Genomic DNA, 18,068 nt, shown 5'->3' with positions numbered 1-18,068 from the left:
ACATTATGTTACTGATGCCAGGATGAAGGCCCTACTACAGGACTATATGAAGGCTCAGCTGTTTAGGTGTCAGAGACAAGTCCTCACATGAGAAATTTCAAGGAGTCAAAAGGAAAGGAACACAGGATCCCAGAGTCTGACAGAGTTTTATATCTACAGTCCTATGATCCTAGAAGAAGACAGAGTTCTATTCATGAGTCCTTGATCATGAGGACACCAGAAAATTTGGAGAGGATAAGCAGAGAGTAGTCAAGGCAGAAAAATTAGAAGGCAAGAACTTTAACAGCAAAGTAGGGTTGGGAGTTCTTTGGTAATAACATCAATTTCACACACAAAATCTGAGCAGGGGTCTTTCTAGTTTTAGAGAGTTTTGTTGGGGCTGTGTGAGCCTAGAGGCATGTAATTGCTTAAGATTTTTGTATATAGTTTTACTGCTTTGGACTAAAATATGGTACAGTGGCTTGCAAGGTGGGAGGGAGACACCTTCATGGACTTGACCAGGAGGGGCAAGAAGTCACCTGAGACAAACAGGAAGAGACAGAGTGGCTGATGTGCTTCCCTTTTCACCACAATTCTCTGCCAGGTTTCCTAATATCCTCTTCAGACCTGCATCCTAACTGTTCTCACGTCCCTTACTATGACAGTCAGCTGGCTAGAGGGCACCTGACATACGTCTTAGGGATCAGAAATAAGCAATTTAGGAGGATGTGGAAAGTTATCTTGACTCATTTTTTTTCTGAGTCAAGAACACAAACAGTTCTAGAACTGTTTACTACTATTTAGAAGTACTATTTAGCTACCTTACATGAAAAATAAAGTAAAAGATGACCAAAAGCAAACAAATAAACAAACAATAACAACAAAAGAAGATGGAAAATTAGAAGGAATAAGAGTTGGTATTGAGTTGCTTTTACTTCACTGAGATAAGAATACAGTAAAAGGTCATTAAGTCCCTTATAATTAGAAGATCAAAGGGACCCTAAATAAGGGCAGACAGATTTTATCTTCTAGGCACAAGTTATCAAAACAAACAAGTTATTTTTTTTTTAAAGAGAGTGTGTGAGAGAGAGAGAGAATTTTATTTAACATTTATTTTATTTTTAGATTTTGGCGGATACAACATTGTTAGAGTCTGCAAAATGCCAGGCGCTTCGTCACCTTCCCCCCCACCACACAGCCGGACTGTGGCACAACATCTTTGTTATGTGGTGCTGAGGATTGAACCCGGGCCGCACGCATGCCAGGCAAGCGCGCTACCGCTTGAGCCACATCCCCGGCCCACAAGTTATTTCTTAGAAGCCAGAGAAGCAGAAAAGTATAAGTAGGAAAAAAACAAAAGATGCAGAGACCATTTCAAATTGTTGGAAGAGATACTTAGATACTGCTTAAAACCAGAAAAGAGGATTAAAAATATCTTTAGAAAATAACTTGACCCCAGGTCTGGGGTTGTGGCTCAGTGGTAGAGCGCTTGCCTAGCATATGTGAGGCACTGGGTTCGATTCTCAGCACCACATAAAAAAATAAATAAAGGGCCACCAACAACTAATAAAATATTAAAAAGAAAATGACCCAAAGACTAAATCAAGGATATAAAGACAGTGGTACTAAAGAATCAATATAAGCTAGATAAAGAACTCAGAAAGTAGTAAAGAAATGTTGGTGAGAGATAACAGCAGCGCCTGACAGGGAAAACCATATAAACGCATGATAAGCTAACTTTCTCACATTTCCCAGTGAAGTGCTATGGTGGCACACTCCTACTGCATACATTTTGTACACATCTGAATTTGTCAAATTCACTTGACCTCTCCATTTCTACATCTGCAAAATGAGAGAGCTAATCTCTGAGGGTCATTTCAAGCTCTAATATTCTATGATTCTATAATTCCTCCAGATTCCCTCAAACTACATAATGCTTAAAATTTAACACTTGAACTAATTGTGGGTAATAAATCACAGAGGACAAAGGAGATTTTAAAACTATGAAACATGATCTTGGAAAAAGTATTTTATATTATCATTGGGCAGTGAAAATAAAGAGTGCCAGGCTAAGAACACAAACATGGCACTTTGGTATACTGAGTATTTTAAAACAAAGGAAACAGAAATATAGAAGCAGGAAGATAACTCTCTGACATTCTCTCACTTTTCTACCATAAAGCCACAAAAAAATACCTGACCTACCTCCCCTGAAAGGATATAATAAGACTCTCAATACAGATGGGTCTGCCCTATAACCAGAAGAAAGGAATAAAAACACAGACACCAAGAAGAATCTGAACAAAAAGGTCTCACTAAGCTCTCCCCAGTTTATCACCATTGTATCATACCCCATCACACTTCTACATGAGTGTCCACTTGCGATTAAACCTAAGCATAAAAATAAATACTTTTCCCTGTTTTTTGGATCTTAATTTCTGAGGACTATTATGTCACACAAAACTTATATTAAGTAAATGTGCTATGCTTTTCTCTTGATAATCATCTTTGTTATCAGGATGTCAGTTGTAAACCTTGCAATGGGTGAAGAAAAGATATTACTCATTTTTGGACTTTATTAAACAGCCCTTCTTTGTAGGTATTTATCATGTTAAGTGAAATAAGCCAGACTCAGAAAGTCAATGGTTGAATATTTTCTCTGATAGGTATAAGCTAATCAAAAATAAAGGGAAGGGGATGGGGTTGTGGCTCAGCAGTAGCGCGCTCGCCTAGCATATGTGAGGAGCTGGGTTCAATCCTCAGCACCACATACAAATGATTAATTAAAATAAAGGGGAAAAGAGAAGGGGGGATTCCATCAAAATAGAAGAAAGATCAGTGAACTAGATGAAAGGGATTGAGGGGGAGGAATAGGGGATGGGATAAGGGAAGAACAGTGGAATAAATCTAACCTAACTCTCATATATATATGAAAACACCACAGTGAATCTCACCATTATGTATATCCACAAGATACTAACTAAAAACAAAAACAAAACAAAACAAAAACTAAAAGTAAATAGCAGAAAGATCAGTAAAGTAGAAGGTAAGGAATGGGGTCAGGGAAGAGGGGAAGAAAAGGAGGAATAATAGGGTCTGAATTAGAGCAAATATTCCACGCCCCTACAATTATATAAAAATGAATCCCAATGTTATATATAATTTTTAAAAAACAATAAAAGGGGGAAAGCTATTTAGTAAAGAAGAATAAAGAGAAAAGTCATGAACAAATCTCAAGGAAATGTGTTAGGAATTGTATAGCTATACTATATAATAGAGCTGTATAAAAGGAATAGGAAGTATACAAAATATAATATTAAATAACTCATACTGAAATAACCATCTGAAAAAAATCAGTCACTGATTTGACAATCACAAAGTAGTGAGTATCCAACTTTAGTCAAATACTAAGAGGTATGGCAAGTGAAACACAGAAGGCTAAAGTGAACAAACATGCTTAAAACATGTCCTAAGAAAGCACAAATTCAAGGCCAAAGTCTTTTTTATAAGATAGGACACTGGAAAGCAATGAAAATAAAATACTCAATGAATGTTTGTTATATGACACATTTTCAGAATGAATCTCATAAAATAAATTAAAATTTAATCTTTTTTTTTTTTTTTCTTCCTAGTGATGCTAGGGACTGACTGAACCCAGCCAGGCCTCACGCATGGTAAACAAACACTCTACCACCAAAACACAATCCATTCAAAAACTCTTTCAAAAGTTTAGTCTAATAATTTCTAAGATCTTATTCAATTCTGAACTGTCTATCTAAACACCACAGGACTCAACATTAGTCCTATACATAACATTATATTACAAATAAAGACATTTCTATTAAGAATACCTGTTTTTCCCCAAGAGAAGGACACGGAGGGATCTTAGAGTAGAAAGCCCACTAATTTCTTCAATCTGGTTATCATATAAATCCAAGAATATTAACCTCTGTAGATTTGAAATATTTTGGATCCGAGTTATAAAATTGTGCTGAAAGTTCAACAAACGAAGGTGTTCTTCTCCGTCAATGATAGGGCAAACCGTTAGCTTTTGCCTAGGGAAAAAAAAAAAAAATTTAAGTCAGTAAGATTTTGATTTAGTAGCCAGTCTCCTGTCAAGTATTAGTATCTTTGCACTCCCATATTATGAGGAAAAAAAGGTAAGCTGGACAACTACCAGCTCCCACATACTATATGTTTTATATTTAAGAAACACCAATAAACATTGACAAGGTAATTATTAAAATTAAGTCTAAGCTCTCATCATATTAAAAAACCTCCAATGTCAGTTATTTCACATGAAATTGACTTAACATCAGAAAACTTTCAACTGTCTTCTGTGATAGATGTTTAGATGGTAGAAAGAACCATGGCAAATTACTATAGAAATAAATGCCTTTGGCATCAATCCACTAAGTCATCAGAATAAAAACCACATGAAAGAGTTTCTTAGATTCATAGGCTTATAAGCTACAGGAAATTTTCATAAAAGCAAGAAATTCAGCCAACTACTGTTCACTTCAATGAAAAAAAAATTAAGCTGAAATTTCTTACTAGTAAGGTAGTCCTTAGTGAACATTTCCTCAAAAACTTAAATGTTAAATTTAATTAACTCTAAATTTTGCCACAAACAATTAGAGTGCTATAAGGGTAGGAAAACTTTCAATAATATTCGTCTTTAGTTGTATTTAAAACAGTAAGCCTCTTGTATGCACAAAGTTATAACGTATCACATGTGAAGTAAATAAGTACAAGGTTATCACATGTGAAGTAAATAAGTATAAGGTGTCACAGTCCAGCTGAAGCAAAATAACCCGGGGTTGGGGGGGGTGGTGATGAGCAATTTGTGGAGACTGACACAGCAGGAGTGGGACCCGTTTATTGTAGCACAGGAGGAGTATATATACATTACACCAGCTTATCTTAATTAACATAAACTAGATACAGCAGTCAACCAATAAGGAATCTCCACACTTAATGGCTCGCTGGTGTTACTTCACAAACCACTCCCTCTGGCAAAATGCCAGGCGCCATCTTGACTTGTTTACAGACCCTAACAACAAGGCCCTTCAAGAATTTTACCAATAAAATAATATGGGCAGATAGGAGGTACTGATGATTCTACTCTTAGAAGTCCAAAGAAGACTTCAAGGAAAATGCAGCTTTGTATGTAGACAATTCTAGTGGGGAGGCTCATTAGAAATATTTCCACTTAATAAAAATCAAGTTAACATAAGCTTTAAATAAAAATGTATCAGACTGCCACAAGCACAAGTGAAAAATGGAAGTGAACAGAATCATTCTAATATGAAAAAAAATTGATACACAGAAAAAATCAGTGAATGTTAATGATTGACAAAGAAAATATTTTTTAAAAAAATAAGCTTAAGGAAATTAGTTCAAAATAGAAGAAAAGTGAAAATACTAAGTGATAGTTGAATCCCTTGAATGTGCAGATAATAGTTAAATTTTATATAATACATTAAATTATACTTCCACAGTTGGTCTTTCTGGCATATAAATTATAAATCAATAAATCATAAGTATTCTAATTTAAAATTTATCTTTGTGCACCAACTTAGCAAAAACTTAAATTATTTCCTTTTTCCTTTTTCTATCTTTCTCCATTTCTCAAACTTACTGATACCCCACAACTTCTATTTCATCCAATTCTTGAATCAGATATTGCTGAGATAGGAAAAGTAAAAACCTCCTACCCTTATAAAATTGCTTGGTTCCAAACACAATGTCAGAGTCCCAACTCCAAAGCTCACCCCCTGTAACCTTGTCACACTCCACCAAAAGAAGCAAGCAAACAGACACAATAAGCAATGTCCCAGTGCCCTTCAAGGGAGCTTGTTATGCCCATAAAACCCATGGGTTGCTACATCTCCTACCCATTACTGCACATATCATGCCCTGGTACATTACACATGCTGGTAATGCACAAGTACTAAATTATGCTTTTCCTCCTGTTTTCTTCCTGGTATTCCAGACCTGCCCTAACAGCCAGAACAGCCAGGGCCTCGCTCTTTCTTAGGGCTAGATTCTATTCTTGACCCCTTAGTCTCCTGGCTAAGAAGAAGCCAGGATATAAGGTGTTTTCAAGGAACAAGGAGGTGGGTGTGACTGCAGCAGAGTGAGAGAAGGAGATTGGGCCTAATAAATTCACATGAGGACCATAAGTCTTTTTTTTTTCCTATTTAAAAACCCATTTTCATCAATGTCATTGCTATGGTTTGGACAAGTGTCAAAGGCCTGACAGAGATCACTGCTGTTACCCACTGGTTCTCAAATAATCAATCCTGAGTTAGTTCCTTGCTGCTGGCCCAACTTTCTTGACTGCCCATTCTGGACTTGGCCAAACTATGCCTAAATTTATGACATCTTTATGATGCCAACATTTCACAACCAGTCTCTGAAGCAATGACTTTCCCAGATCCTAACTTTCTTGATAAGCAAGTCTCCACCTGATCAAAGTTTTCTTCTCCACCCCAGAAGATATGCTGCCAAGGATCCATCTTCACAATTGCCAAGTCACCCCAGCTACAATAGAAGCACTTAACTTGTTATGTCACAGTCTTACTGGCACCTATTAATATGAAGTAACATGAAGCTGAGATACTATTCTTGGGAAGGTTTTTAAAGACTAAGAGCAAAATTACCACAAAATACCTTAAAACATTAAAATGATATTCTGAAAGTTACAAACATTAGGTAGTATTAGTATCTCAAAATCCATTAATCTTCCAAAAATGCCTTAAGAGACCTGCTTAAAGAACAACAGACCCTCTTTGACCCTCCAGAGAGCTTTTTTCCCTGACAACAAACAGGTGGTCCATTACAATTTGTGTCAGGTGTGGACTTGCTAAATGAACAGAAACAGAGCTGGTTACTGTGCTGGTTATAGCACTTGGATGGGAATTGGGATCTCATCCACCATTCTAATATGGATACCTTCTTAGCTATAAAGATGGATATCAAGACCTAAATATATTTATTCATTTATTAACTTTTTTATCAAAAGCCTATTTTGTACCAGGCTCTGTTCTAGGTGCCAGGGATACAGAACTGAATAAAAATCCCTGTGCTTGTAGAATTTACATTCTAGTAAGAGGAGACAGACAATAAATATAAGTAAATATTTAATGTGTTATTTAATGTGTTGTAGAATGCTAAGTGAAAAATAAAGCAGAGAAGAGGGCTGAACAATGTCAGGGTGGAAGGGGTTGTACTTTTGGAGAAGGTGGCCAGAGAAGTCATCCCTAAAATGAGACATCTGAGTAAAGACCTGAAGGAGGTAAGGGAGTAAGCCTATAGATATAAAGAGAAAGACCCTTCCAGAAAAAGGGAACAGCAAGCACAAAAGCCCTCAGATATGAGGTGTTTTCAAGGAACAAGGAGGTGGGTGTGACTGCAGCAGAGTGAGAGAAGGAGATTGGGCCCAATAAGTCCACATGAGGACCACAAGTCTTTTTTTTTTTTCCTATTTAAAAACCCATTTTCATCAATGTCATTGCTATGGTTTGGATAAGTGTCAAAGGCCTGTGTGTTAGTGGCTTGGTCCTGGTCCCCATCTTATGGCATTATTGGGAGGTGGTAGATCCTGTAGGAGATGAACCCTAGTGGGAGTTCTTAGGTCATCAAGGGCATGCCCTGAAGGGGATAATTGAGACCCTGATCCCTTCCTGTTTCTTTTTCTTCTCACACTCCATGAGGTGAGTGGCTTGCTTTACCATGCACACACTCCATGATATACTGTGTCATCACAGGCCTAAAACCAATGGGACCAACTCACCATGGAATGAAACTTTCAAAACTATGAGCCAAAATAAACCTTTCTTCCTTTTAGGTTGACTATCTCAGGAATTTTGATACAGTAATGCAAAACTGACTAACATAACTATATTTTGGAATCACTATAGTACTCTTTTGGAGTATAGTCAAGTCCTTTTATATATAGATATAAAATTCTTCACCATACATCTGGCAGGATAAAAAAGTGGTTTTAAAAAAAGGACTATATTTAGCAGGATAATGGGACAGCTGAGAAATATAAAGGAAGATTTTCACATCTTTCAAATCTTCTACCATGTCTATGTATTATCTAGAAAAAATAAATGGTAAATTAATAAATAAATAAATAGATAGATAGATAAAATTGTCCTCACCTTTCTAGAGTCAATCTGTCTGAGTAAAGAATTTTCTCTTCAGAAGAACGGTGAAGAATAGGAAATGATGGCATTGATGAGCTCACCAAATTAATATGATCACCTATTGAAAATGATATACAAATTACTTGATTATGACAAACCTTTAAATTTTGGAAATAAAGTTACCTTATATTTGGAGAACTTTGACACCTACAAACATCTTTTCTAGGAAGTTTCCATGGTTTTCCATATTTGAAATTAATTACTAAATTTGAGCTTGTTTCTTTCCTCCTCAAACCTAAACTACATGTTAGGTTTTTCCCTTGCCTTACAGATTGGTTGAAAATACAGAACTACTCTAGTGCTATCTTTATCCCTTTATAATTCTGAATCCTAGTAATAAATTTTAACTCACTAATAACTGAGATGATAGTCCCTCATTACCAGATACATTTGGGCCAGCACTATGACATCCCTGACGAATTCTGGACTTTGAAGGTGTCTGAATGGAAGAATCTCCAAATGCTGATAAGGAGGTTGTGGCAGTTTTCATTTCCAGCCCACATAGTTCTGTCACGTTTGTTGTGGATGAGATGCATGATGATTTATAACGAAGCGAAGGACTTATTACTCTTCCATCTCCTTCAAAATATCAAAAAGTTTATCACAATGCTTCATAATGCAAGACTTTGCTATATAAAATACACAGAAAGTAGTTTTGGATCACAGATGTAACTTCACATCATCACTTTTTCTTTGTGTGTTCAACTAATATTCATAGATATTATTTCAAAGATACCAAAATAGATGTCAGTAAATCTAGTGCACTTGTAATTCAGGTCCATAGCAGATATGACACCCCTGTGAGGTTTATGGGTTCTTGGCCAATTATGTCCCTAACATTAAGCATCTTTTAATCTAGTAGATATATACATATAAAATTAATAAATAAACACACAAAATGAAGAATAAAAATAATATATTTGCACATAAGTGTTTCTCACTTAATGAAGAGGGTTACAGACAGATTTTAAGGGAGGTAGATATTAAGAGATACTCAAAGAAGTAGAAGAATGTAGGAGGGTTAAGAAGAACTGATGAAAAGTTACAAAAATGAAGCAAGACTTAAGTGATGGGTCAAAGGTGACACTGTGACTACTAGAGGAAATTGACCATATTTTCCTCTATAAAGAAAAAAATCTGAAAGCAGCAATTGATGTGGAAGTGCTTGAAGGAAGCAATGAGCAATAAATAATAAAACTTGAGGTGACCACAGAATTCTACTTCTCAAGCTAATCAAAAGAGGAAAACCAAATCTAGGAACCTAAAGTTATCTTTTGGAGGCCGCCCGACAATATAATAACAACTTAAAATCAAGTTCCAACCAGATCATACTAAAAAGCTGTAAAGGAGCTGGGGCTGGGGCTCAGTGGTGGAGCGCCTGCCTAGCACATATGAGGCACTGGGTTTGATCCTCAGCACCACATAAAAATAAATAAAATAAAGATATTATGTCCATCTACAACTAAAAAAAAAAGCTGTAAAGCTTTTAACAAATACCATTGTATTTGCTAACTTCTTCAGATCTATAAGACATAAACTAAAATATTCCTCACCTAGCTTCTTGAACAAGATAATCAGTGCTCACATCTTGCTTTTTTTGGATAGCATAAAATATCAAGATGATTAATAATGGTGTTCCAGAATATAAGCATTCAGAAAAATTGATATCATATTTACCAACAGACTGATCTTCTGACATGATGACCTTCTGGTACAATACGTAAGCAAACATGATTCAGTAAAGTGGTTTGGAATAAAAAAAAATCGGATGGCTAAAAATGAACAAAAAACTGTCTAAGAGTCAACTGCAGTACAAGATTGATTAAAGATAACCAGTCAGCTAAAGATGATAAAGGAAAAACTCAAGACAATAAACAACCTCAATTTCTCTTGTTAACATTAGAGTTGAGGTTTTTGAATTATTTTTTAAGCCTTCAAGCCAACCATGAACTTAAGAAGTAGATTAAAACTTTATAAGACTTGGAATACAGAGGCAAAAAAAATCAAATAATAAATTCGTTTACACTCAGTGAATAAGATAATTTTATCCTCATTCCTTTCAGCTACTATCATACACAAAATTCATAATCACTATTGGTGTGATAAGCTTACTATCACCAAGGGACAAAAACTGAGTCAGTAGAAAGGCCTGAAAATCCACACACAAAATCTTCTAGGGTTAGGCTGCCTTCTCAAGTATGAAATGATTTGCTGTGTGATGTTGTGGCGCATAGAGTATCCCCCCAAAAAACCTATAAAATCTCACTAAATAAAGGACCAGGACTTATTCCTCGGGACCTCTGCATCTGAAATGGTTGTGAGTCCAGGCTCGAGCTTGCAATAAAGACTCCTGTGTGATTGCATTGGATTCGGCTCCTGGAGGTCTACTGGGGTCCCACGAATCTGGCATAACAGTACATGATGTGGAGTTTCACTGATTGTGTATTCATATATGAACATAGGAAAGTTATGTCCAACTCATTCTACTGTGTTTCCTGTTCCCATTCTTTTTCCCTTCCCTTCATTCTCCTTTGCTCCACTGAACTTATATTCTTCCCTCCCTCCCTATTGTGTTTTCCAAGAAAACAATCAAGCCTTTGGTTTTTTGGAATTGGTTTACTTCACTTAGCATGATGTTCTCCAGCTCCATCTATTTACCTGCAAATGCCATAATTTAATTCTTTTTATGGCTGTATAATAGTTCATTGTGTATATATATCATATTTTCTTTATCCATTCATCTGTTGAAGGACATCTAGGTTGGTTCCACAGCTTAGCTATTGCAAATTGAGCTGCCATAAATATTGATGTGGCTGCATCTCCGTAGTATGCTGATATTAAGTCCTTTGTATATACTGAGGAGTGGAATAACTGGGTCCAATGGTGGTTCCATTCCAAGTTTTCTGAGGAATCTCCATACTGCTTTCCAGAGTGGTTGCACCAATTTGCAGTATCACCAGCAATTATAAGTGTACTTTTTCCCCCATATCCTTGCCAACATTTATTGTTGCTTGTATTCTTAATAATTGCCATTCTGACTGGAGTGAGATGAAATCTCAGTATATGTTTAATATGCATTTCTCTAATGGCTAAAGAAATTGAACATTTTTTCATATATTTGTTGACTATTCATATTTCACCTTCTGTGAAGTGCCTGTTCAATTCCTTTGCCCATTTATTGATCAGGGTTTTTTTTATGTTAAGTTTTTTGAGTTTTTTATATATCCTGGAGTTTAATGCTCTATCTAAGGCACAAGTGGCAGAGATTTTCTTCCATCTGTTGGCCCTCTTCACATTCTTGATTGTTTTCTTTGCTGTGAAGAAGGTTTTAGGTTTGATTCCATCCCATTTGTTGATTCTTGATTTTACTTTTTGGGCTTTAGGAGTCTGGTTGAGGATCCTTTTCGTTTTCTTTGTCTTAAAAAAAATTTAATTGCTTTACAAATGATCTTGTGCTTAGTCTTAGCTTTTCTAATCTCATCCATCTTCTTATCCTCCCTGTTTTTCCAAAACTATTTCCACCATTGCCATTCTGACTGGTATAAGATGGAATCTCTGTGTAGTTTTAAATCGCATTTCTCTAATTGCTGCTTATCAGGTGAACACCTATAGTCCCATCTCTGTTCTCATCCCTCTAGGGTTTGGTCACAATGCAAAGCCTACCAGGTTTGCCCCAGATCTTAGATGAAATGCCGATCTTACAAATGTGTTTTGTCCCTAAGTTAGTTTCTAATTCAGCTTGGAATTTCAGTTCCATTTCCTAATGGAAGGGACATTGTAAATGGTGGTTCTGTTTCTAGGCCAAAAACCCAGGAAAAAAGTATATGCAATTCTTGAATTAATTGTAACACTTTGTACTTGTATAACAAGGACTTGGATTCTTCACTTTTCTAGCAAATATCCAATGGATTAAAGACATCTCTGTCTCAAAAAAAAAAAAAAAATCTTCTAAATGACTGAGGACCAGAGAAATCTTCAGTTAAAACTTTTTCATTCATATACATACGTGTGTGTGTGTGTGTGTGTGTGTGTGTGTAACCACATCACTATGCCACATCACTTGGTAAAATTTTACATTGAAATGTTTCCTCTGTTATTGTTTAATCATATATTACTATTTAACTTACCAAATACAGAGCCTTTGTTTTCCCAATTAAATTTTTAAGTACCTTAAGAAATGAACCTCATTTTACTTTACTTCTTCTTGGTAGCATCTAAATTCAGTAGGCAATCAGTAGCTAAATTGTTTTTCCAGTTTACTAAAACTTAATTGGAAATCTAGTGTGTGTTATTTCTTTTAAAAAGAAAATCAGAAATTCTTGCATTTTAATACAAAGATGATGAATTAATTTATTCATAAGTAGTATCTCAAAGTGTTAAGAGGCATAATGGTCCACAATTGGTAAAAATGTTCACTCTGTTGTATGTACTCTACATTCATGGGTGGATAGACACACAAGTGGGTGGTAGTCAGATGGGTGACTAAATGGATAGTATAGTATATTGCCATAAATGTGTACCACTTAGCCTTATCTTTCAGATTGTTTTAGTAGCCAAAGTCCTGACTCTATTTCCCAGTGACTTATTAGGATCTTAGCAATCAAGCAGTGTCTCTTTCCCTCCACACACATAGTTTTAAATTCTTAATTTATTGATTTTGAATAAAATATTTCAAAGAAAAGCTAAATTGGTTTATATTTCTCTATATAAATTTTTAATTTGTACTGTATGGGTCATTACTTACATATAAAACTGTTCACTTCTCAGGTTCACAAAAATCAATACATCCATATTATTTCCTCCTTAGCAGACCCATGGTAATTCGTTATCACTAAATAAATTTATGGAGCCAGTCATCCACAAATCAGTATATCAACTCCCTACTATAACTCAAGAAAACTTGGGAAAGTATTTAAGTATGGTTCATGATTTATAGAAAAAATAATTAAAATACATTTATTAAAAATGTGAAGGAAATTCACAATGAAAGCATAAAAAAACCCTAACTGAGAATTTCTAGATGACATACATATCTTTAGGCCTAAAACAGTGCCAGACACATACTACAGACTCTATAAATACACACTGAACTGAATCAAAGATGGCAAGAAAGATGCTTCCTGTATTACAGAACTATAATTAGGTTAGTACCAGGTTCAGTAATTGGCCAAGAAAAGAGCCTAGGACATATGTAAGAGAAAAGACAGTCCAGATTAGACAGATCCAAAAGGAAGGCCCAGGAGTTCCAAAGCAAAAAGAGAAAACTAATTCAAAATCGCCTTATGTTCATTCAGTAATGAGATAGAAAATCTAGGTGCCTCTACTGATCAACCCTCTCATACAAACTCCTAAGAGATAGAGGTAGTACTGTATGTAAGAATTTTGAATTGTCTAATAATGGCACATCATAGTAGCTACCAACCAATCATGACTCAAATATGCTAAAAAGATTTTTTCCTTAATTTAAAAATACATTTCAGAAATATAACCAGATCATATTAGGCAGTACTTATTGAAGGGTGGTTCACAAATCATCTCTATTATAATCACTTAAGGCATCATTAAAATGCACATTTCAAAATCCTGTCCAAGACCTACTAAAATCAGAATGGGGAAGATGAAGGGGGAGCACTAAGAATCTGCATTTTTAACAAGATCCCAAATGGTATACACCGAAGTTGAAGGCCTTTGATAGAAAATATTCATGATTGTAAATAATAGTATAGAGATTGTTTCTTTTTCACTCTTCTCTTTCCATTTTGCATTATTTCCTTATTTCCCAAATATTTGTGTTCTGACATTCTTAGTCTCCCTAATTACCCAGTTTTTCTGTTCTACTATAGTATTTGGGACATTCTCCATTCTCTAGTGTAGCCTACTCTCAAACTAAAATAACATTTTTTTCTGTATTGAAAATAATGTATTGTGCTACATATACCAAACCAATTCTGATTTAAACAAATACCAATTTGATAACTAATGAAACTTTCTTCTTTCCTTCCTTCCTTCCTTCAAAACTTTCCTTCCTTCCTTCCTCCCTTCCTCCCTTCCTTCCTTCCTTCTGATTGAACTCAAGGGCTCACTCATGCTAGGCAAGTGCTCTACCACTGATCTATATCCCCATCCCAACCATTTCATTTTTAACTGAAGTTTATTTCTATCTAGAAATTCAACATTATTAAACAATTAATATTATCCCAAAAAGATGAACTATATCTGATCTCTACTCAACTGACAATACCTTGCCTACTTGAGTAGTTTCTTTCAAGGTCATGTTGTAAGAGTCTTCCAGGAAATGATGATGTTTCTCTATTAATCTTGAATTCAACCTGAAAAACATTATTTAAGGAAAAATGTCTGGAGGATAACTCAATAGTAATTAATAAGCATAATTATAAAAAAATAATAACATGCTACAACACAGATGAACCTTGAAAACATCATGCTGAGTGAAAGAAAGCCAAACACAAAGCCACATATGATTGTATGATTCCATTTATATGAAATACCTACAAAAGGTAAATCCATAGGAATAGAAAGCATATTTGTTGCTTCTATGGATTTGAAATAGCTGGGGAATAAAGAACAACTGCTTAATGTACATCAGATTCCATCTGGAGTGATGAAAAAGTTCTGGAACTAGATAGAAATGATGGTTCAACGACACTGTGAATATACTTACTGCCACTCAGTTGTACACTTCAGAATGTTTTAAATTGGAAACTTAATGTTATATGTATTCTACCACACATAAAATTAGAGTCATTTCATGAGATCAGAGGAAAGCAAATTCCAGTTTGAGGCACTTCCAATGTCTTTACATTATCACCAGAAATACAATGATTAAAAGAATCATTTGTTCAATTAAAAAAAAGAAAAAAACACACACTAAAAATAAAAATTAAATGATGTTGAAAAATCACTTTGCTTATATCATAATATAATAAAATTGTATATTTAAACCTCAGAATGGTTTTCACTAAATTAATTTTAAATAATTATCTGGTAGAAGAACTGAGAAAAACAAAACCAAAACAACCTCGTTGATTAGACACCAAAACTCCTTAAATATGTATAAAAGAATTGTGATGTTTCTCATTCATACATAATATAAACATTATATTAGCATTTGCATTATGTCCTAAAGAATTATATGAGCTAATGGTATTTTCCCATAACACGTATCCACACGAGAGTAAGGGAATGGTTTGGAAAGGACCTGGATGAAACACAAAATTCCTAGAAACACTACAGTGGTAGAATTAAGAAAGCTTTGAAGGGAATTCATTATGTCCCATTATAATAATGAAAAGAAGTTAAGGGGTGTTTATTAGAGAAAATCAAATGGTTTATCTTCCAAGTGTTCAAACATTTTCATATATATACATAATGTGTTCAACTGCTGCCTTCTTGAATAATGGTCCTTCCACCCACCCTTCTCAAACTCACCCCCATTCATTACCCTCTTCATCTTGTTATTTGTAAACTCTGCCCTTTAAAATTTTTCCAATGACATCAATTTATCAACCTTTCAGGAAATAACTGAATTGTGATGGTCAAAGGTCTCCAATTTGGTTAAAGGAAACATGATGCAGCATCTTGAAAACAGTGGTGTGGGAGGTAGGTAAGTATTTTTGAGTGCTGAGGTAAGACAGGAGGGGTAGACAAACATAATTACCTCAAAAATCTTAGAAATCAAATAAAAAGCCAGAAATTCTGGAAAGGACACAGGTATCATGGGCAAATAGTAAGGCAAAAAAAAAAGAATCTCATTTTCACAACAGTCTGAAAACATTCTAAGTTAACCTAGTTTTTCTTTCCTGTTTTAAAAAGGAATGCGTAGTTATATGCTCCCAAATTACCACATTTTAACCAGTATAAGATGTCATCAGTAATAAAACATATCCTTATTTCATCCACTGTTAAAAAAAATTCTCAATTAAACTGACCTGGTACCAATTTTTTAATTGCTTTTATTTTTTAAATACATGATTGCGGAATGCATCACAATTCTTATTACACATATAGAACACAATTTTTCATATCTCTGTATATAAAGCATGTTCACACCAATTCATGTCTTCATACATGTACTTTGGATAATGATGTCCATCACATTCTACCATCATTGCTAACCCTCTGCCCCCTCCCTTCCCCTCTGACCTGATACCAATTTTAAGAAGGATCTTCATTTCAGAAATGTTTAAGTGTCAAAAAACTTACCTCATGTAATCAATGAAATGACATTAAGTTTTTAAAATAGGACAAATTTTGGTTTTATTCAGGCAGAAAAAAAAACTTTACATTAGAGACTAAAGCAAATATACTTAAAGTTTCCAGTTAAGAATATACTCTTGGGGCTGGGGTTACGGCTTAGTGGTAGAGCACTTGCCTGGCATGTGTGAGGCACTGGGTTCGATCCTCAGCACCACATAAAAATAATAAAATAAAGGTATTGTGTCCATCTACAACTAAAAAAAAAAGAATATACTCTTTAAATCACAGTACTATTGGTATAGAACATAAAATGATTTATCTTCAATTGAAATATTAATATGCTCAAATCTTACTTTGTTTTTTTCAGGAAGCGATGATGTTTGAATAACCAGATGAAGCCCACAGTTCACCTGAAATATAAAAATTAAACCATAAAATTTGCTCTTAAATTATGTACATACACACACACTCTCCCCAAAATGGGATAAAGACTCTACCAAAAAAAAAAAAAAAAAAAAGAATAGAATAGAATGCTCCATTTTTGTTTGTTTCGGGTAAATGATAATTTTCTGAGAATTTGCTGAAATCAATAAAATCACATATAAGAATTAAAAGGTCTCGCTGATTTGTTCAAAATGTCGGCACCAATTTAACCCTCCACTGAGGTATCCTGGGCTTTAGACAGTTACCATTTCAGGTCTAAATAAATAATAAATGGGGCAGGTGAAGGAAGTAGACGTACCTAATAATAGATTCTTTTATCAATTTAAAAAGAAAAGAAATTGACTAGTAAAAGGAATTTAAATGAACCTGCGTCTTACACAGCAGACCAGCTCCACCTTCTGGGGAGCCCAGATCCAGGACCAGACTTTGAACATTCATCATACAACATTATACACTCTCCAAGCGCCTTGGTCCAGCCCAGGAACCTCAACCTCAGTCAGACAATAGCTTGAGTAGACCTAGCGGTCCTGGTCCCAATAACACAGCCCATCACCTAGGACAAAGACGCCAGTCAGAAAGGACAATACCAATGAGAAGAAAGACCAAATAGGAAGGCCCAACCTACGTTGTTTGCAGTCCGGCCAGAAGCAGAGCGGTATTTCCCGGGAATCATGGCAGGAGACAGATCAGGATGTTAGATCTGCCTTCTAGGTGACGCTACAGCAGAGATTCAGAGAGACCACAAGAGGTCATCTCCCAGGCAACCCGCTCAGGGGTTACCATAGAAACTACCATTTCCGGTCTGGTCCCCTCCCAAATCGCCTGGCCCAAACCGTCGTTATAACATCTGGTTGTATTTGTAAGGGTCCGGTGCGTCAGCACTTCCTGGTTCTGTTTTCCTTGGCTTCGTAAAAACGGAGAGAGAGAGTACTGGGAAGAGGATTAGATGGGGAAAGGCTGGACACTTCGGTGGCTATGACAACCACCACTTCCGGTCCGTTGCTCTTTAGGGCCCACCTCAACACCGCCCGCGCGAAATTTGTATCCCTCTGCCTGTCTACCTGCTGGCGGGGAAGCATTGCGGGAAGGAGAAAGAAAAGGAGGAGGAGGGAGATATCAAAGACCTTCGCATTTGGAGCCCAGTTCGGCACTTCGGTTGACCCGAGGCAGCGAAGAAAACTGCCGGACCCAGAGTCTACAAGTGACAGGGAG

General features: G+C 35.6%; 1 protein-coding gene across 2 annotated transcripts in view; it reads right to left on the bottom strand.

The window, feature by feature from the left end:
* Positions 1–17,596, bottom strand: part of Lrrc49 (leucine rich repeat containing 49) — a 171,569-nt gene extending 153,973 nt beyond the window's left edge. Inside the window, exons 1-6 of one of the 2 annotated variants that reach the window (XM_027926029.2) lie at positions 17,482–17,596; positions 16,766–16,822; positions 14,437–14,524; positions 8,577–8,774; positions 8,151–8,253; positions 3,831–4,034 (exon numbers count right to left, since the gene is read on the bottom strand). In XM_027926029.2, coding sequence (XP_027781830.1) covers positions 3,831–4,034; positions 8,151–8,253; positions 8,577–8,774; positions 14,437–14,524; positions 16,766–16,822; positions 17,482–17,529 — 698 coding nt within the window. In that variant the 5' untranslated portion in view covers positions 17,530–17,596. The remainder of the gene's footprint in view (positions 1–3,830; positions 4,035–8,150; positions 8,254–8,576; positions 8,775–14,436; positions 14,525–16,765; positions 16,823–17,481) is intronic. The other variant, XM_027926032.2, reaches the window with a different exon arrangement.
* Positions 17,597–18,068: the final 472 nt, after the last annotated feature.

Source organism: Marmota flaviventris, chromosome 2 (genome assembly GCF_047511675.1).
Source record: "Marmota flaviventris isolate mMarFla1 chromosome 2, mMarFla1.hap1, whole genome shotgun sequence".
Taxonomy (NCBI): Eukaryota; Metazoa; Chordata; class Mammalia; order Rodentia; family Sciuridae; genus Marmota; species Marmota flaviventris.
Note: the sequence above shows the minus strand (reverse complement) of the source record. Positions and strands in the feature narration are given on the sequence as shown.